This window comes from Saccostrea cucullata, unplaced genomic scaffold, assembly GCF_032062105.1.
Source record: "Saccostrea cucullata isolate Sc308-1 unplaced genomic scaffold, CSIRO_AGI_Scuc_v1 ctg826, whole genome shotgun sequence".
Taxonomy (NCBI): domain Eukaryota; kingdom Metazoa; phylum Mollusca; class Bivalvia; order Ostreida; family Ostreidae; genus Saccostrea; species Saccostrea cuccullata.
The window spans coordinates 6,827-28,655 of record NW_026941266.1 but is presented as its reverse complement, the minus strand read 5'-3'; the positions used below and the strand labels follow the sequence as shown (position 1 = coordinate 28,655).

General features: G+C 32.4%; 2 protein-coding genes and 1 long non-coding RNA gene across 3 annotated transcripts; all 3 read left to right on the top strand.

The window, feature by feature from the left end:
- The first annotated feature begins 215 nt into the window (after positions 1 to 215).
- LOC134257520 (uncharacterized) lies at positions 216 to 3,421 on the top strand. The gene is made up of 3 exons (XM_062740124.1): positions 216 to 285; positions 820 to 965; positions 3,161 to 3,421. Exons 1-3 carry the CDS (start codon positions 216 to 218, stop codon positions 3,419 to 3,421), a joined length of 477 nt encoding a protein of 158 aa, XP_062596108.1.
- A 1,908-nt stretch (positions 3,422 to 5,329) lies between these two features.
- Positions 5,330 to 10,284, top strand: LOC134257519 (uncharacterized). The gene is made up of 3 exons (XM_062740123.1): positions 5,330 to 6,887; positions 8,689 to 8,865; positions 10,142 to 10,284. The coding sequence occupies exons 1-3, from the start codon at positions 5,330 to 5,332 to the stop codon at positions 10,282 to 10,284; spliced, it is 1,878 nt and encodes a 625-aa protein (XP_062596107.1).
- Positions 10,285 to 17,056: 6,772 nt separating this feature from the next.
- LOC134257514 (uncharacterized) lies at positions 17,057 to 21,002 on the top strand. Its single transcript, XR_009989936.1, has 4 exons — positions 17,057 to 17,365; positions 19,572 to 19,832; positions 20,237 to 20,413; positions 20,715 to 21,002. It is a non-coding gene; the product is annotated as an uncharacterized LOC134257514 (long non-coding RNA).
- Positions 21,003 to 21,829: the final 827 nt, after the last annotated feature.

The following is a 21,829-nucleotide window of genomic DNA, read 5'->3' as shown; positions in this document are numbered from 1 at the left end:
GCACTACTCTGTAGAACTTAGGAAATGATTCTCCTTAATATATAAAACAATAACAGGTAAACATCCATTTATTTATATTAAAGATTAAATTTATGATATTCTGTGTCCACTTTTCAGGTGAGTTAAATCACGAGGTAATTGGTAAACCGTTGAAGTTGGCAGTCCCAAAGTTTTACTATAAATGTGACGTAGGGGGAAATTTCTCAGATGACACCATGGCTTTCACGTTCAAAAATTTACGAGTACAAGCATTTAATGCGGAGAATGGGAAATTTTCAGAAAACGGTAAATAATTTATATTTAATGTACGTCTACATATTAAATAAACATCAAGACCATTTATCAAAACTGCTTTAAGAGTTTAAACCGGTTTTTCAAAGCTTGCAGCAAGCATTTTACCACGCAATTGAGGTTTGCTGCAAGCCTGGAGCAAACACTGGATTTCCCAAATATTGAAACCTTGCTGCAAACTTGCGGCAAGCATTCCTGAAAATTTGCAGCAAATATTTGTGCAAGCTTGTCACAAGCTTGCAGAAAACATTGCCACTAATTGCAGCAAACAATTCTCCTGTGGTTTTGTCATAGTCTTGTATACAAGCAGCAAGTTTCCAGAAAGCCTTTGTCCTGACCTAAATTTTTAATCATAGAGGAAATCCCCCACATGTGTGTGGAATTTTCTGACGTGTTGATGGACTCTTTTTGTGTTCCTAGATAATGTTAATTAAAGTAGATATCTACAAAATCCAATAAAAGATATAAAGTGTATTTCATATTATACATGTAAGACATGGAAACAATATACTCTTTACTTATTTTCAGGATACGACTGTAATGAAGACGTAGAACCTATTCCAGGTCCTGGAAATGCTCCGTTGCATATGTTTACAGTGGCTGATAAGAACGTCACTTGTATTGTAATCAAAGGTGGTTTTCAGTTCAACATCCCATACATGTCACATTATGGGGTAAATGTCAGAATTAAAGCTGTTATGATGTATGTGGCCCTGTGGCATATGCCGATTGACTCCTGTCTCTCTGAAAAAAAATGATAAATTTTCTTTTATATGGTTTTAATGAACAACAATTATAATGATCCAAGTTAAAAAATGTTTCGTCACTGTTAGCTGCGCAATGATAAGAAGAAAAGCATCGGTTTATAAAAAGCGTAAGCTGCTCTAACCCGGTTATAGCAGTATAACTTGGGTTGTTATTTGATTCATCCCTTATAATCAAATATTTTTTCCTTACAAAAGTCTTCAAATTGTTTATATTTTAAATGTAACGTCAGGCGGATTGATACATTTTTTACATCTATTAAGTTATTGTGACGTAAGCAACCCAGGTTATACAATTTAGATTATTTTTTTATACAATCAAATGACGCCTTGTAACCAAAATAAAATTATTTAAGGATATCTGCTCTTAATCAACGAAGGATAGCTCTAAATTGTATAATTTTAAATGTTTCAAAATGACCCTTGAAATTAATTTTTTTTTTAATCATTCAAATATAATTCAAAGTTAATTGACGTCTTAGATACTGTGGTGTAAAACACATGTCGACTTTAAAGTAAAAAATTTAAACGTGCTTTTTAGAGACATCGAATTTCTTTAATTTTTAGCTCACCTGAGCCTCAAGTGAGCTTTTCTGATCACATTTTGTCTGTCGTCCGTCCGTCTACAAACTTTTCACATTTTCAACTTCTTCTCAAGAACCACTGGGCCAATTTTAACCAAACTTGGAACAAAGCAACCTTGGGTGAAGGGAAATTTAAAATGTTAAAATGAAGGGCTAAGTCCCTTTACAAGGGGAGATAATCAAGAAAAGACAAAAATAGGGTTGTGTCATTAAAATTCTTCTTCTCTAGAACCACTGGGCAAGAAAAACTGAAACTTATGTGGAAGGATTCTTCGGTAGTGTAGATTCTAAATTGTTCAAATCATGACCCCTGGGGGTAGGGCGGGGCCACAATGGGGAATCAAATTTTTACATAGAAATATATAGGAAAAATCTTTAAAAATCTTCATCTTAAGAACCACTTGGCCAGAAAAGCTGAAACTTATGTGGAAGCATCCTGGGGTAGTGTAGATTCTAATTGTTCAAATCATGACCCCCAGAGATAGGGCGGGGCCACAATGGGGAATCAAATTTTTACATAGAAATACATAGGAAAAATCTTTAAAAATCTTCATCTTAAGAACCACTTGGCCAGAAAAGCTGAAACTTATGTGGAAGCATCCTGGGGTAGTATAGATTCTAAATTGTTCAAATCATGACCCCCAGAGATAGGGCGGGGCCACAATGGGGAATCAAAGTTTTATATAGAAATATATAGGGAAAATCTTTGAAAATTTTCCTCATAAGAACCTCTGGGCCAGAAAAGCGGAAACATATGTGGAAGCATTCTAGGGTATTATAGATTCTAAATTGTTCAAATTATGACCCCGGGGTGTAGGGCGGGGCCACAATGGGGAATCAAAGTTTAACATAGAAATATATTGGAAAAAATCTTTTAAAAATCTCCTTCTGAAGAACCACTGGGCCAGAAAAGCTGAAACTTTTGTGGAAACATCCTGGGGAAGTGTAAATTTAAAATTATTCAAAACATGACCCCCGGGGATGGGGGGGGGCACAAAAGGGAATCAAAGTTTTTCATAGAAATATATAGGAAAAATCTTTAAAAATCTTCATGTCAAGAACCACTGGGCCAGAAAAGCTGAAACTCATTTGGAAGCTTCCTGGGATAGTGTAGAATTCAAACTGTCTAAATTATGATCAGTGAGGTAGGATGGGGTCACAATAGATATTACAAGGGGGAAATCTGGTAAAGAACAGCATGGTCAACGCTTCTCAGGTGAGCGATGTGGCCCATGTGCCTCTTGTTCATTTATTACCAATTAAGCTACAAATTTGATTCGAAAAATACACGCGTAAAGATTGCACTAGAAAATAGCTTTTATTTTAAATTTAGGATAATACTCTTTTTATAGTAGCTGTTTGAGAATACGTAAGTGTATTTGAATACTTAAACACGTCTAACCGAAGCTTTCTTTAACTTTATCTAAATTACTTATTTGATTCTTTGCAGATATAATTGAGAAATATTCATGCTTAAGTGCCAAATTTCCCCCCTTTTTTTTCTTTTCAATATTTTTCTAGAATACGACAGCATTGATCTCTCTACCAGATAGATACACTGTAACTGGAGACTGCAACAAAGCACTAAATGGATATTATTCCCAGAAAATAGTTATTGGATTTTATAATACCTGGAAGTTGACATTATACTTCTCCTCTGATGTACAGCAAAGTGAAATTTTAATAAGAGAAAAAGTTACAAAGTACCACATCTCACAGATTGAGCTGGGTTATGATTTTAATAACAACCTTTTTACAGATGCTGTGGACAACAGTGAGTAAATTGTTCCAATTCTGGTCATTTGAAGGGTTTTTCATGATAAAAAATCATGCATGTATAATTTCTCTTCACACACAAAAATTAATTATTTTTCGTAAACGTCACTTCCGAGATAATGTGAATAGTACTGCGCAGCCGCCAAGTCATTGAACTGCAAGTAGCCGGAGCGAGTAGACGTGGTCTCACTTGCTCGATCAATTTTGATATATTTTTACATATTGACGAGGTCAATATCTTCTTAGAACTTTTTCAGAGTTCAATTTTGTTTCTGACGTGGTCAGATCAGTATTCGGGGGCGATTTCGTCTGACGTGGTCAGATATTTTTTCATCGGTTTTGAAAGTTCAAACCACGTGCGTCATGGCGGACGCTCCTAACCATGCTAACCCTGACGATGATAAAGCACCGGTCAAGGGAAAGAAAAAAGCCTCGAACAAATCATCGTCTTCGGAGAAGACACCGTCTAACTTACGTTCGTCGTCGAGTTCGTCGACTTCGACTGGCACTTCCACGTGTTCTCGTGGTCATGGCGGAGGACATGATAGTTCCGCGCCAAATAACGAGAATGAGATTCTCAACATATTAAAAGCGATTCAAGAGAATCAAAAGAAACAAGACGATCGTATGACAGAGCTAGAAAATGATTACCAAGAATATGAAGATCGTCAGGACGATACCCCGGACGAACCGGGTACTTCCGGTGAAGCGGCTTCGAGGAAGCGCGCATTAGACGAGATTCTGAATGATAGGACAACAAGTACGTAAATGCCGGTAAGAAACTTAAAGTTAAAGAGACTTGTGATAAACCTATTGATGATGAACTAGCTAATCTCGTGACAGATTGGTTCCGAGAGGGAATCGAGGAAGAACGATATAATGAGCTTCTAAAGACGACAAATCGTCCTGAAAACTGTTCAGCATTAGTAACTGTGAAAACTAACCAAATGGTTTGGGATTTTTTTGAGCCCAACTACAAAATCTTCCGATAAGAAGATGCAAAATGTTCAAACTTCGTTGATCAAGGGTGCTTGTGCACTCACTAAACTGACTCATTTGCTCGGCAAGTGTGACAATCCTGAGATTTTAGACCTTTTGGGAAATGCTATGGAATCATTGGCATTGCTGGGGCATGCCAACAGACAGTTGTGTATGTTGCGTAGAGAATTTATGAAACCTGATATGAAGGGTGAATATACTCACCTTTGTAGTCATAATTTAAAGTATACAGACTATTTGTTTGGCGACGATGTCCCTAAAACTGTGAAAGACATCACAGATTGTTCCAAAATCAGCAACAAAATTGGTATCGGATATAGAGGGAGCTTCCGTGGTCGCTTTATGAGGGGACGATCATGTGGACGCTTTGTCCGAGGAGCTGCAAGGGGTCGTGGATCGTACTCGAATGCTGCATCCTTCTCATCTGATTCAAAAAACTACCAGCGAAGAGGCTTGCAGAGTCGCCTCCAGAAGTAGTTGAAAAGGTATGTGAATTTAGAGCAGGTGTACTGAAAAATTTCATTTCTGAATGGAAAGATTTAACATCAGATAAAAGTATATTAGATATTGTGAAAGGTTGTCACTTGGAATTTAAAGATGATAAAATTCCTGTACAAAATTCAAAACCTTTTGAGCCACGTTTTAGTTCAGCTGAATCATGTGTGATTGACAAAGAAATTAAATCTTTATTAGATATGAATGTAATTGAAGAATTGTCTGAAAATGTAGACCTTAGTGATGGTTTCATTTCCACTGTTTTCACTAGACCTAAAAAGAATGGTAGTTATAGAGTCATTTTGAACCTGAAAGAATTTAACAAAAACATTGTGTATCACCATTTTAAAATGGATACTTTTGAGAGTGCTCTTGATTTAGTGACTCAAGGTTGTTATTTTGCTAGTGTTGACTTTAGCAATGCATACTATAGTGTCAGTGTGGCAGAGGAACATAGAAAGTTTCTTAGATTCATATGGAAAAATAAGATTTATCAGAATACTTGTCTCGCTCAAGTTAGCTAGTGCACCTAGACTCTTTACAAAACTACTGAAGCCTGTTTTTGCAACACTTAGAAGACTAGGACATGTCATTATTGGGTATATTGATGACTCGTTACTGATTGGCAATTGTATTAAAGAGTGTTTAGATCATGTTTCTGAAACTTTAGCCCTAGTAGAGAGTCTAGGGTTTGTAGTCAATTATGAGAAGTCTGTTCTCACACCTAGTACAAAAATCATTTTCTTAGGAAATGTTATTGATTCTGAATTGATGATAGTTTATCTTACTGAAGAAAGAAAGGAATCTATTTTAGAGGCATGTAAAAAATTACAAACAAAATCAAGAGAAAAAATTAGAGAAGTTGCAAAGGTCATTGGACTGGTCGTTGCTAGTTTTTCAGCAGTAGAATTTGGTCAGCTGTTTTATCGTGATATGGAAAGAGCAAAAACTGATGCACTTGTACAATCACAACATGACTATGATGCTTTCATGTTTATAACAAAAGAAATGAAATTAGAATTAGATTGGTGGATTTCTAATATTTCTTCATCAGTTAGAAGAATTTTGCATGAACCCTATGATCTTACAATAACTTCTGATGCTTCTCATCTTGGATGGGGTGCTGTTATGAATGAATTGAAATCAGGGGGTAGATGGACAACAGATGAATCTGAAAATCATATCAATTACTTAGAATTATTAGCCTGCTTTTTTGGGTTAAAGTGCTTTTGTTCTGATGTAACAAATAAATATGTCAAATTATTTATGGACAATACCACAGCTATTTCCTACATCAATAACATGGGTGGTATTAGTTCTAAAAAATGTGATAAACTTGCAAAAGAAATTTGGCTATGGAGTATGAATAGGGATCTGTGGTTAAGTGCATGGCACATACCTGGCAAAGATAATTTGATAGCAGATATGATGTCGCGAAAATTTGATGATCAAATAGAATGGATGTTGAGCAAATCTGTGTTCCATAAAATTGTTTTAAGATGGGGACAACCTGAAATTGATTTGTTTGCTACAAGGTTGAATAAGCAAATTGATGTATATTGTTCTTGGCATCCAGATCCAGATGCCCGTTATGTTAATGCATTTAGTTTTTCTTGGGCAAACATTTATGGTTATCTTAACCCTCCTTTCAGCCTCATTGGACGTGTGGTGAGGAAGATTTGTCAGGACCAAGCAGAGTGTGTACTGGTGGCTCCAGTGTGGCCAACACAGCCATGGTTCAATCGTGTGTTAGAAAAACTGGTGGATCATCCGGTGATTTTACCTGTGATGGACAATCTGTTGACACTTCCAGGCACAGATGTGCAGCATCCTCTGAAAGACTCGTTGGTGCTGATGGCATGTCGATTGTCCGGTTGCAGTACCAAAAACGAGGAATTTCTCATCAAGCAGCCTCGATCCTTTTGGCATCATGGAAGTCGGGAACCAAGAAACAATATAAAACATTTTATACGCGATGGTTTCAGTTCTGTAGTGAAAAATCGATTGATCCATTTTGTACAACTATAGAAACTGTTATTGAATTTTTAGCACATCTTTTTCGCCTAGGTTTAGGGTATAGTGCTATTAATACTGCCCGAGGGGCTTTATCTTCTGTTGGACTGATTTTTGATGGGTTTACTGTTGGATGTCATCCACTTGTTATCCGATTTATGAAGGGTGTTTTTAATTTGAGACCATCAAAATCTCGATATGTACATACTTGGGATGCATCTATTGTTATCAAGTATTTGAGAAAATTGTCACCTGTAAAATACTTAAGTTTGAAAGATTTGACACTGAAGTTAGTTATGTTAATTAGTTTAATTTGTGCAAGTCGAGTACAAACTATTTCATGCATGAAACTTAGTAACATGACGAGAAGAAGAAATAGCTTTGTTTTTACTTTTAGTGATTTATTGAAAACATGTAGACCTAACAGTAGTATGTCTGACATGGTTTTGAAATCATATCCTCCAGATAGAAGGCTTTATACTTATCAAGGACTGCAAGAATTAGAAATAAGTGTGATTCACTTGTTATCAGTTATGTACAACCACACAAGGAAGTATCAAGAGATACTGTTGCCCGTTGGATAAGAACAGTGATGTGTTCTGCAGGGGTTGATACTACTATTTTTAAGGCTCATAGTGTTAGATCTGCATCAGCATCTAAAGCAAAAGAGAACTTTGTTCCTGTTGATGATATTTTGTCTAATGTCGAAACCTTCAGAAAGTTTTATGACAAACCTGTGCTGAATGATGATAAGTATGCAAATGCTGTTTTGAAATTAAAATAAAGAATTTGATTTCAGTTTGAAAAATTTTTTGTGTTGTGCTTTAAAGATTCACATTATCTCGGAAGTGACGTTTACGAAAAATAATTAGGAAATTAAACGAGACTTACCTTGGTAAAAGCGAAGTTTGAGTCCAATTATTAGAGTAAATAAAAGGCACTGTAGAGATAAGGTGCCTCCCTCCCACCCTGCAGGTGGTGAATGTATTGTTTGAAATTATTAGTGAAATGAATTTGGGTTTGATGTTTTGTTGCAAATCTATCAACCCAAAAAATTTTAGCTTTGAAGCAATGACTTGGCGGCTGCGCAGTACTATTCACCTTATCTCTACAGTGCCTTTTATTTACTCCAATAATTGGAATCAAACTTCGCCTTTACCAAGGTAAGTCTCGTTTAATTTCCTAATTTTCCTACATATTTCCTCTGTGCTTCTATGACGAAGGATACTCTTATTTTTTATACACATCTTCTATATATTTTGTAAAATTGATATATTATTAAATTAATATAAGTGTCAACACCCCCCCCCCCCTCTAAAACAAGCACGTGTAAACTATCAAAATTCTTACTCTAAATAAAAAGATTTTTTCTAATTTAATTTTTATGCAGATGTTTTGAAATTTAAAATTACTCGTAAAATTATGTAAAATTTACAAATGCATTGCAAAATATATTTTATAAATTTTCATAGTAAAAAATCTTACCTGTAGATCATAATTTCAAGGTCTGAAGATGCCATTGGTTAGTAAAAGCATTAGTGTACATTGAACTATGGCAATCTTTATTCAACTAGATGTAACCATAGTTTGTAATAAACTTTTGATTATTTAGTTAAATTTTGTTAGTTTTTGTGAATCGTACTGAAAATTGAACTGTTTGTTAGTGAAATGTCCTGAATAATCATGCTTGATGCAGATAATGTATGACAAGTGACTCCACGGTCTTTGTGTTATAGTTCATTAATTGATTTTATTTCTTATTGCAGTTCTCGGTACAAATAAAACAGCTGTTACTGCCAAACTTAGAGCATTGACAACCAATATGGATCAAAGCTACACGTGCAAGAAAGAGTCTACATTTAACATTCAGAATGGCATATCTATGGTTACCAAGGATCTTCATTTTCAAGCTTTCAAAACTGAAAATTCAACTGCTTTCAGTGGTAGGTGATATTAAATACAAAGTGCTTTTAAGGACAGATGATACAAACAAAAAAATGGATGCCTGGATTAGTATATTTTTTAACCTAATTTCATTGCAGATGTTGCAAATAATAAATTTCTAGAATATTAAGAAATTGCAAACCTTTTGTAATGTTTAAAATGCTATCCTTCTGAAACCATCCTTATTATTCTATACAAATACTTTTCACTTCAAATTCGATTTTTGTGTAACTTTGAATAAAAAAAATTATAAACTACGCGGTAAAACTTATTCATTTTATTTATTAAAACATGGCCTAAGTTGCTATTTTCAGAATTTTGGACAAAGGTTTGTTTATATCACCTGTCCTTAAAATGCAGTCAAACAACACTTATGTGTATAAAATATGGAAATAACAGTTATCACGCTAAAAATTATGATTAAGCAATACTAGTCGGAAGCAAATTTAACACATACTTTTTCAAAACAACAGAGGTGGGATCAGGGGCCATGGAGGAGCAAGCATCCCCGGTCAAACCAACGCGTGCTCATTGTAATGATCGGACAAGCGATAAAAAAAAACTTTCAAATCCAGTCAGTGTTAAAATACTGGCCTAATAATAAGTTTGGAACCGTCACCATTCTATTAAATGATCCTTTATATTTGCTGATAAGGACAAAAATTATGTATCGACCAGAAAACTTGCAAAATGACGACTCTAAATAAAACTTTACTCTAAACTCTTGATATCTTTGATTCATCAATTTGTATATCAATAGTTTGCTCGTTTTTTAGCAAACTTTTGCTTATCGAGTCACTAAGAGATTTAAAACCTATTTCGTTCGTTCGTTTGTTTGTTTGTTTAATTTCTCCCTTAGAGAATTTTTGCTCATATGGAGATGCCTATCGTACAGGATATATTGGTTCATAAGTAAGGGAAGTTGATGATAGAAAAGTTAATGTAATCACATTTATCATTACCTTTTTGTTAGGTATTTTTAGTACACAATGTGAATATGTATAATGTTGCTTCATATGAATAAGAAAATAGGTCTGCTTATATTGTATTTCTATTATCTTCTGTTTATATTAATGTGCTTAACTTTACTTGCAAAGAAGAAACCATCAGGTCTTTGTAAAATTGATATTATAATAATAAGCAGAACAAAAATTGCATTGACATGGTAACGACGTTCACAGACTGATATCAAATTAGAGGTCGATATATGTAAATTCAATACGATGATAAAACCTGATATATGGAGATTTAATATTTTTTCATTATCTTTAATAGCGGCAGTCTACTGTAAGGACAGTGGAGATAATTACATCCTGTTAATTTCTACAGGAGCAGCATTAGGAGGACTTCTACTTTTAGTCATCGTGGCTGTTATTGTATTTAAGAAGCGTCAGAGTTATGAACAATTAACGCATTGAATGCAATCTATTTTTTACAATAATTTGTTAACTTGCAAAGAATAAGAGTGAATTATCACAGATGTAAAAGTTTCTTTTTGATCCAGAAGTAAATTATTCAAAGGCGTACGGACCTTTGCAATGTATAGGAATTTTTTAATATGATATAGACTTCATCAAGTATATCCAATAATTAAATTAGAAATAAAATTAATTATTGAAGTTATATTCTCAGAACTTTCAGATCAAAGCATCATTATTGTTTTGTATTTAGTGAGGTAATTATGTATTTAAAAGTTATTATGATTGATTGATTGATTCATTGATTGATTGATTGATTGATTGATTGATTGATTGATTGATTGATTGATTGTATGTTGCTGAACGTTCTCTCGAGAATATTTCCCTCATATAGAAAAGCCACCACTTGCAGGTACACTGTAAAAATTGTGTTTAGGATTTAAACACTTCCATGACGTGTTTAGATCTAAACATGTATAGAAATATGTTTAACAACTAAACACTTATGTCTAAACATGTTTTATATCTAAACGTGTTTAGAAATTAAACACTTTCTGCAGTAAAATGCAGAGTTATCTTCCCGGAAATGACACAAAATACTCGTATATTTGAACGTTAATTTGAGCGGCCATCGAAACAAAGTAAATCACAAAAGGCTTAAGGGACGTATCAAGGAGAGATACTGACAACCCAATGGATAACTATGAAGAAATATTGAAAATCATTTGAAAGGCATCTTTTTACTGCAATATATTAAAGGTATGTTTTCTTTTTATTTAGATTTGCATTATTAAACCACGATGAGCAATGTAAACAGTGCCTTGAGGTCGTTTATAGACTTGTAGGAGAGGAGTTTATATTGAATTTCATTAAAAATAACTATTTTAATATAAGTATAGTTTCAATGCAGCTTGAGAAAATGGTGCCATCTTTAATGGGCAGCATACAGTACATTCACTTAAATCTGACTTTCTTTCCTACAGGTTCTGTGAGTACATGTAGTCCGGATTGAACTCAAAGTATCAAAGTACCTGCATGGCGTCATCTTCAAGTGCAAATTGTTGTTCCATGATCAACACTAAGAAACGTATTTCTGTGAAGTGTATTGGATTATCCCTAATTCGACAATATTCGATGGATTTGAATACATATACCTAAAACCATCATTTTGTGATTATCCTTGTGCATTTGAAATGGATTACTTTTCGGCAGTTACTGATGGGATATTATATCATGTGGTGCTATGTAGTGCTTTAGGACTGGTGAAAGTAAATCAAGTTTGACATTTTGATGTCTGACATATGGAACACTCTGCAACCGATTGAAACTGTAATTACTCATAAACAAAATATTATATAAAATAGATATTTTATAATTTTAATTGAAATATCTTTAATAAAGCATTATTAAATAAATTAAACGAAGTTTTGATATAAAATTGCTAGCTTTTTCTTTTATTTTTGTTGCTCATCCTTACGTTATAAATATAGTGTATGTCATGTTGATTGAACTTATAGAGATCAAAAAATAAATTTGTATAAAAAGAACACCACACAATTGTACAGTATTTACATATCTAAACAATCAGAGGCCTTATGATGAATAATTCACATCGGGTATTATTTTGAAAATTTTGACAATAATATTATGTGTATTTTAAGTAATATGCTCTTTGTGCCAAAATTTACAAGTGTTTATAGTTTTTTAGCAGTTACACTTGTTTTAATATGTTAAATCTAGATATGTTTAATTTCTAAGCACATAATTAAGAAATGTGTTTAAAATTCAAACACTTTTCTAAGCACTTTTTTGTCACCTTCTTTTTTATATGTTTAATTCCTAAACATGTAAAATTTCTAAACACATGAGAAAGTGTTTAGAATCTAAACACTTATGTGTTTAGATTCTAAACACTTTCTCATACGTGTTTAGAAATTAAACATGTTTAGGAATTAAACATATAAAAAAGAAGGTGACAAAAAAGTGTTTAGAAAAGTGTTTGAATTCTAAACACATTTCTTACAGTGTAGGGAGCTGAAAATGCTGTCTTATACTCGGCTTATACGGCCATAGAGCCGAAGCTTGGAAGCTTTTAACAGCTAACATAATTGTAATTTGTTTTGAAAATCATATGAATTATATATATTCTAAAACTTGAGTCCCTTATAACTAATTTAACTTAAATTTGAAAATTTCCGGACCAGACAAGAATCTTGCTTTAAGAATATTTTTTTTTTGTAATTCTATAAATTGAGCAAGAGATTTTTAACTTGAAAAATAGGTGTAAATGTATATCTTTGTTTGGAAATTTTAATATTAGTGTTAATTTAAACAATATTGTATTCACGGATGTTACATGTATCGTGAATAGGATTGGGCAGCAGGCTCAGCCTATTTTAGACTATTTTAGCCCTCTCCCTACATGTCAGAGTTCGTAGATTATGTTACATGTACTTCTGACTACATTGTGACACAAGTAACTCGTAGTCAGATTCAGTCCGAGATTGCACTTGTATGTTCAGTATTTGATATTTTCATCATTTTCTTGACAAGATTGCACTGAGAACAACTTTGGATTAAACTTTGTTGAATTTTGTGAAAACAATGATTTGTATTTTGTGAATAGTCGAGTTGGCTATTCTAAAGACCAGGTTTACAGAATATTTGAAACCAATTGTGGATTTAAAACTATATCAGAAATTTACAACCAAAACAAACTAAAAAATGTATTGAAGATTCGTAATTCAAATCGTCTTTTACCTGTATAAACAAGGAGGTGGTCTAGCATCCCATTAAATGAAGAAAAAATGTTTACTATGTAAAAAAAATGGGGAAAAAGTGATGTACACTACATTTAAGAATATATAGCTTTTTTAGAAATTAGTGGAAGGGGTTAACTTAGCATTTTCCGCAGAAAACAAAATTGGGGTCAAATGTTGTGAAATTCTATCCACATTGTTATCACTATGTGTTTACTCTTTCTACATGCAGGTTTAAAATATTTATGCATGTAGCTATAGTCATACATGAAAGGTGCCTCTGATGAAATAATAGATATGATGTTTACTTCCTCGTGTACCACGTCGGGTGGTTTGGGCGAATAAATAAAATGCAATTGAAACATTATGTGTATATTCAGGGCCTTTAACCATTGCATGCAACGTAAACTTTTTTCAAATTTCTTCATATCTGAAATATTTTTTTTTAATTTCAAGCTAATTAATTAACATATTAATAATGGTAATTATGCACGAAAGATATGTAAAAATCCCCCTGACGGTTCACTTATCGCTCATTGTTTATAATTTAAGATAAAAATACAGTGATTTAGATAATTAACAGCAATATCACAAGCGAAAATGTATAATGAACAATATATCGACTGCATTCATTGCGCATTGTTTCATCTCCTATAATAATCATATTTTAAATTTTTAAAAGACAAATCCCAATATGGTGATATACACGCGCAAGACAGTTTACGTTGGATTGATATTTATTTTGGGTGGGTATATAAATTATAATTAAAATCTTTTTAACTGTTTAAATTATACATTTTATATATTTAAGTTGCTGGTACTTTCATTACATTTGAAGTGTTATTCTAAAAAAAGTGTTCTGTCTAGTACTAGTTAAAACTATACATACAATACAATGAAGTCTCCACTGACATTATTATTATTTTTTTTAATTTTTATTTCTGAATACATCATGTTTATAGCATATCTGTCAAGAAACGTGTGTACCTAAAATTCAGTGAAAAAGACGGGATACGGTGCAAAAAAGCAAAACAAACGCGTGATAAACTTTCGACAGTTTTCAGTAGTAGAGAGACACTAGTTTTCTGGAATAAATTAAAAGTATAAGCTGAGGTCTAGGGAAATAGGTTAAATAAGTTCTATAAAGAAATTTTTTAAAAGTATTTTTTTTAAATAATTTTCTTGTTTAAAAATCATCACTTTATTATGCATATGTCAGACACAAGTTTTTCAAACAGGATTGTTCCCATTCAATTTCTAAATTCATATATTAGTACTTTGCTTCTCCGAGGAAATTTCACCGTAGTGCTATTGAAATTTACTAAAATAACGAATATGTTATAAGATAAATAAATACAGTCATATACTTGCACATATATTTCAAAAGAATATACATTAGACTTTTACACACACTCTGGAAAATCTGGAGGAAAGTAATCTTGGCGATTATGTTTAACAGAATAATAACTTAACCTAAAATTTATGTTTTAAAGAATTATAACTTATCTTGAAAAAAAAATGTTAGAAGTTTTTCTCTTATTTGACGAAGCTATATCATCCGCTGAAAGTTCAGAATATCAGTGCATGTATAGAAATGGAAAAGCCTGTATTAATGTGAAAATGGATGTTCTCTTTACCCTGAGTAATGAAATGGAAGAAATAAAATTTGATGGAAATAATTTCACCGCGATGAGTGGGGACTGTGCTAAGGAAGGAGAATACAAGGCTGTATTGACACTAGAGAATTCCAATGAAGATTTATTTTCCCTGTCTTTCGAAACCCTTTCTGATTTGTCTGTGAACATGAGCTTGATGTTTACATTCACTCCATCTGAATTTTTTCCAGGAGAACCCGAATTTAGTAAGACATTATTTATTTGTATGTATTCTACAAAATGTAAAACAATAAAGTGTAGCTTAAACTTTAGGACAGATTCAAATGACAAAGTTTACCTTAAAATATTGTACAAGGGCTATTTTTATATTTTAGATTGATTGTTGAATAAATTGATTGTTGCGTTAAATATTTTCAAATGACACAAGATTCATTTACTGAGTATTGAATCATCAGTCATTTGTGAGATACAGTGATAATAATTGGGTTTTTTTTCTTTTGCAAAATGAATGGGTTCTTTATTTGAAGATACTTTTTAAATAAACACGACTTGTACTTCGTTATTACTTTAGCTTCAATAACTTTACTGGACACTGCCAACTTGGAACTTGGAACATACAACCAGCGTTACAAGTGCGAATCCTCTCAGAGAATGACATTGTTTGGACAGCTGGAAGGTACCAATTACACAATGTACATGGATATGTCAAACGTACAGATGCAGGCCTTTAATATAAGGGATGGAAAACTAAGTTCTGACGGTAAGATCATTATATTAAGTCAAGATTTCAAATGCACTTTCTTTACAATTCTGGCACTCTATTTACAGTCATAAACATTTACCAAAATTCATTATTAGTCCTACCTGAAAATATATATGAAGTTTTCAAAAATATTTTTTCGATCTTTTTTATTTCATTTTCAAATTACTTCCACGAAACCTTAATAGTTTGTTTAAGCAAATCAGTTTGGTACACGCTTGATTGGATATCCGATATACTTACAAAATAACTGTAATTTTTTCTCATACAAAAATTAAATTCTACAATTCTATTATTATTAAATTGTATGGAAAATAATACATTATCAATACTTCCATTGTTATGAGATAAAATATGTTTTACAAGGTATTTCACTTTTTATCAGTGTTTGAGTGTAGGACTGATCTAATGACAACAACAGAACCAACACAACCAACAACCGAATCTGGCACAACAAATATGAGAACAACTATATCAGAAACAAATACTTCTGAAGCTCCTACAGGACCACCACTACCAACTGGTCGACATACAAAGTAATTGGAGATGATTTTAAACCCTGTCTCATTATGGCGGGAAGGTTCCAACTACAATTCAAATATATGAGGAAAGAAAATGTTACAGTAAGAATATATTTATACAATCTGTTATTATAATATAAACACTGTATATAGGGATCTTCGAAATGAATCATGCAATTTCAGTGAAAGCAGGGGAGTATACTTTAAGTGTAAAATATATTACTAATATGATAACAATCAACGGAATCAGAATATGAAAGTTTTAACCATAGCAAGTCAGATTTTTAAAAAAATGTTCTAAAATCTTTGCTGTGTTTTATCAGTTATTTTTACTCAGAAACTTTTGTTGCCGCCTTCCTTCTTCCAACTTAAAATAAAAACACAGATAAAAATACGGATAAATAGATATAGATTGGAAGATAAAAGAAAACGTTAAGTCATTTAGAAATTGAATGTTTTGCACTTTAATGAGAACGATTAAATTCATTGAAAGATACATAAATTATATGATTTACAGACTAAGAGAACAATGGATGTACCAGAGAGCGATGACGTCATTGTAACTGGAACCTGTGCCACTACCCAATCCAGCATGATCATCTCACCAAAAGATGATGCCATTAAAAACGTGACATTTTTATTTCAAGTTGATACTAATACTAGTAAAGCTTTTCTGATGTCCTGGTCTACAGAGATTAGTCTGGAATTATTTCCGGATGCCAAGGAAGGTCAGTTGTCATATTTTAAAGTAATTTGTAAAATTTTTTGTGTAAAAAAATACCCATGATAATATAATAGTATTGATATTGGAAAGTTAACAAAGATTAAAGATTTGTAGAGTTTTTGAGTAAAGGAAAACAAGACTTTTAGGGGGGAAATCTTTATTATTGTTGAACAACATTTGCCTTGAAATTAAAGGACAATAATGTACTTATTTTTCTTGTTCATATAGTTTTTATCAGCTAATCTAAAACACAAAGTGCTATCTCCCGTGCCATTGTCACACTCCCACTTGTATTATAAATGTGACAAAGGGGGCATCTTCTCAGATGATATTCTGACCTTTCTCTACAGAAATTTTCGAGTGCAAGCTTTTAATATAGAAGATGGGACATTTTCAAATAACGGTGATGTCATTTATACACGTTGTTTAATTTTTTTTTTCTAAATAGGCGATTGAATAACTTCTTGATTTTGTCGAGTAAACAGAATAAATAAAATTCTGCTGAGATATTCACTTGATATTAGAAAAAAGTTATAGTGTTCTTTTATCTTTTAGGAGAGGACTGCAAGGCAGATGTTGAACCTGTTCCTGCTCAAAATAGTCCCCCTGTTAACACATTTTCTGTCTCTAACGGAAACGAGACTTGTGTTGTATTTAAGGGAAGCATCCAGTTCTATATTCCTTATATGTCTAAAACTGGCGTAAGTTTTAGAATTTTAAAAGTCAAAGCGATATAGGCCCTGAGACTTTTCGAAAAATTAAAAGTGCTCAGTTTAGGTTAAAAAAATGCAGTATTTATCATTTGAACTGTTGGTGACCATGTGCATTATGACACCATAAAATACGTCATTTTTTTTACCATATCCTGTAAATTTCTTTGAAAATAGCCTAAAGTGCAAGTATTTTTCCAATATTCCATACAACCTCTGATCCAAAATGTGCAAATACATAATGAAAGGTCTGTTTCTGAAGATTAAAAACTATGTTTTAATTTTTGGAACATGGGGTGTGCTCATATTTTAATCCTTTGCTGAAGGCAATGAAATACGTGTGTATTTTGCTATATTCAAGAACATTGAATTTTCTCAAAGTTTGTTTTCCAATACTTTTATTATGAAAAAGAAATTTTATTATAGGAAATGAAAGCACCAAGTCTCCTCTTTATTTTGATATACGAATTCGAAATGAGGAAGATGGTGATAGTTTATTAATTGTAATGAATTGGAAGGTTACATTAAAGAGGCTGGGGGTGGCAGCCATTTTCAGACTATTTCGATCTCCTTTAAAAGAAGGGTTCCTTATAAAGATATACAAAAATGATCAAATTTTAAAATTAAAATGTATGAATTTTTTCTTTGCTAAATGATAGTTGACAGCTTAAGATACCGTATCTAAAAAAATAAGTTAAATCTGGTGGTTATTTGTGATTAATTTGTTAACACCCTCCAGCCTCCTTAAGTGTTTAATAGAATGAAAGTGACATTTTGCACAGGGCGAGTGTGACTGGTTGGCGGGGGATGCTCACTCCTCCAAGATTTAAGGCACCTGACTCCATTTTTGATGTTTTGGAGGACTGTGTTTGCCCTGCTCTTACTTTGTATTGTTTTATGGACTTTTGAATTTGAATACTGTTCGTTATTTCCATAAAATTCATTTCACCTACATGCACGAAGAGTGATCAAAAAGTTCGCGAACTATCTCTATATTTACAAAACCACAATTCAAATCAGAATGAAATTTGGCACACATACAGTCATGAACATGTTCTATAAATAGCATATGTAACAAAATGTTTTGCCCCGTGCTTGTGACTTCACAATGTGAAAATGACATCATAAGGTAGATCACGTGGCAAAAAATGGTTGACTCAGCTGTATTCTAAAAACGAACGGCTGTAAAGTTAATCGTATATCTTGGAAATTCCTTTGAAGAAGTTTATAATAATTTGTACACGTTTTATGAAGACAAAAAACTTGCCAGAAATTTTGTCATTAATTGGATTGATTGTTAGTGAAGGAAGGGAGATGTTTTAAAATGATGTTTGTTCTGTTGCCCAGTGAAAGCAAACTGGGAAAGAGATGTGTATTTTGTTAAGTAATTTGATATGAAAGATCGCAGTTACAGTTAGAAGTTAGATAAATATCTTTGTGGGGATCTGGGTTAGAATAGGTTCTCAGTACCCCCTTGCTTGTCGTAAAAGGCGACTAAATGGGGCGGTCCTTCGAATGGGACCGTATAAACCGAGGCCCCGTGTCACAGCAGGTGTGGCACGATAAAGATCCCTCCCTGCTCAAAGGCCGTAAGTGCCGAGCATAGGCCTAAATTTGCAGCCCTTCACCGGCAATGGTGACGTCTCCATATCAGTGAAATATTCTGGAGAGGGACGTTAAACAGTATACAATCAATCAATCAATCAAATTCCTAAATATCGTTTACTTAAGACTTTAAACATATAAGATACGATAAAGTGAAGGAACCCATACTTTATCCACATGTAATAGATAACACTCAAAAGACAGAGAACATGGGTTTTGATGGTCTCCATGCTCATTCTGCAAAAGGATATCATTATCCACTCTTACTATTGCTGAGATTAGGCCATTTCTGACAAATGGACGGTTTTTGTTGTAAAAAAAAAAAACTTGCATGGTAAAAAATATAAGCGTCGGAAAAAATATTCAGCTTTTGGAACAGAACGCTAAGAAGTATGTCACGTGACTGCCTATATCACGTGATCCGCGCATGGGCTGAAAGGCTGTAGATGCGCTTTAAAATTGGAGAGGACAACTTTGAAAAATTTTCAACACTGAAAACCTATATCATTTCTTTTTTGGAAGTTATTCAATTAGTTCGCGAACTTTTTGATCATCCCTCGTATTCAAATTCAGTATTAATTTATTTATGTAGGTTTCCACAGAAGTTATTTCTCTGCCAGCTAACTATAGTATAGATGGTGATTGCAATGTAAATGTTATTGGAGTTTCTTCTCAGCAATTGACCATTAGTTTTTACGAAACCTGGATACTGAACATCAGTACTTTTCATCTAACGGAAAGGAAAATACAGATTTATTAAGATCAGAGGAGGGTGTGAATAAGTACTATATCTCACGGATTTACTTGAAATATGTCTACAATAGCATTCTTTTTCAAGACGCAGACGATATCAGTAAGTTCTTTATTACTGCATGGCATGGATTTTTCATCATATTTTTCTTACCATAGGTTGTTGCTTATAAGGTCATTGAAACGTTCAAAGAATTTACAAAACGCTGTTATTAATTACGTTTGATTGTATAAAGGATGACAATCGAATATTTTTGGGGGGAAAATTAATTTTCAAACGCAAGATATTCCAAGGAATTAACTTTTCATGATTATATTATAAACAAGAAAAAGTAGAAACGACCTCAAAAACCAAAAATATGGATTTGTCTTGATTCTTAATTGACTTGTATATATTTTATTTAAATTTCAATAGACAAGAGAATATACGAAAACCATCTGGAGAATTCGTTATGATAAAAAAAATCGATCTCATCATAACAATTAATAAATTTCACATTTTTATAGTTCTTGATAAAGAAATGAAAGTTTCGACTGACATCCTAAGAAAACTCACAACAGACAAAAATAAGAGCTATAAATGTAAAGAAGCAACAACATTTTATTTCGACAATGGATTATCAATGGTTACCAAAGACCTCCAGTATCAAGCATTCAAAACAGGAGAATCAACAGATTTCGGTGGTAAGCTACTTTAGGTAAAATAGGATTACTTATTACTTTTTTGGAAAATTATTCGACTTAAACTAGCATATATTTATCAACCCTAACGTTTACTTCATATACAGAATCTCACAGTGAAAACTTCTCAAATAATGGTAAAAATGAATTCAAACCATATATTGTGGAAACCTTAACATTATACAACATTGACCTTTGGCTTTATATTTTTTTATCTACATAAAAAAAAATATATGTATGCAGGAAATTCCATTAATCTGAATATCAATAGATAAGATTTATTTAATTTTATATTTCTTTATAGCGGCTGTCAATTGTGAAAAGAAGGAAGAAAACAGACATTTTATACTCTACGTATCTTTAGGAGCAACAGTAGGAGGATGTCTGGTTGTTGTAGTGTTGATTATTGTACACGTCATCAACAAATACCGAAAATATGAAACATTAACTCTTTAAACATGAATAAAAATAATCAGGAATAATATAGCTAAAATATTGTAATTTAGATAGCTGCTTTTCATAATTCTTTGGCAAATAATAATACACCATAAAATATACTTTATAAAAAGTATTCATTCTGCCGTCAACAATGATTTATTTTGGCTAGAAATTTTTTTTAACAATTTAGCCAAATTGATCATACAGTATTGTGATAATCTGTAATATGTATTTAGGGAACTCTTTTAATAAGGAGTAAATCTTCATTTAAAAAGATTATTACTTCTTTACTAGACAAAATATAATATTATTTAATATATTGATTTCTATTGAGATAATTATTTTTAATTAGATACTTACTGTAATACATGTAATGAGAAAATATTGAAGAAAACTAACAATGACCGATCTTAAAATATTCTATACATGATACAAATATGTGAAAGGGAATAATCTTCAACGAAAGTTTTTTTTTATTTTAATGTTTTAATTACAAAGTGCTATCTTTGGTAGTTTTTTTTTTACATGATAGAAATTGTCTATAACTTATAGTATATGAATAAAAACTATGAAATAAAATAATATTTGAATTTTCTATAATAAATTGCCGGAATAGCAAAATCGATTTGTAAAGCTTTAAAAAACATCCTGATTGTACAGTAAAGTCTTCTGAAAGTGACATCAAAAAGATGCATGCATATGAGTTTCTGATTGAAAATTTCTATATTGTTTTAGTAGAACAGGTCCTCTATTAATACATTAGAATTCCCTTGTGTACCAATTGCGCCCCATTATTATCAAACCTATTTTTGTGTTCATGTAAAGCAGAACTCGTCTAAAATCTTGTACATGTACGTGAAAAAAAGAAAACAATTGCCGTTGCCTTCAATTCAACATTAAGATGTCAATAAAATGGTTATTTCAATTCTTATGTCGATATAGTATATCCCGATGAGCTTGAGATAAAAGATAACCACTGGT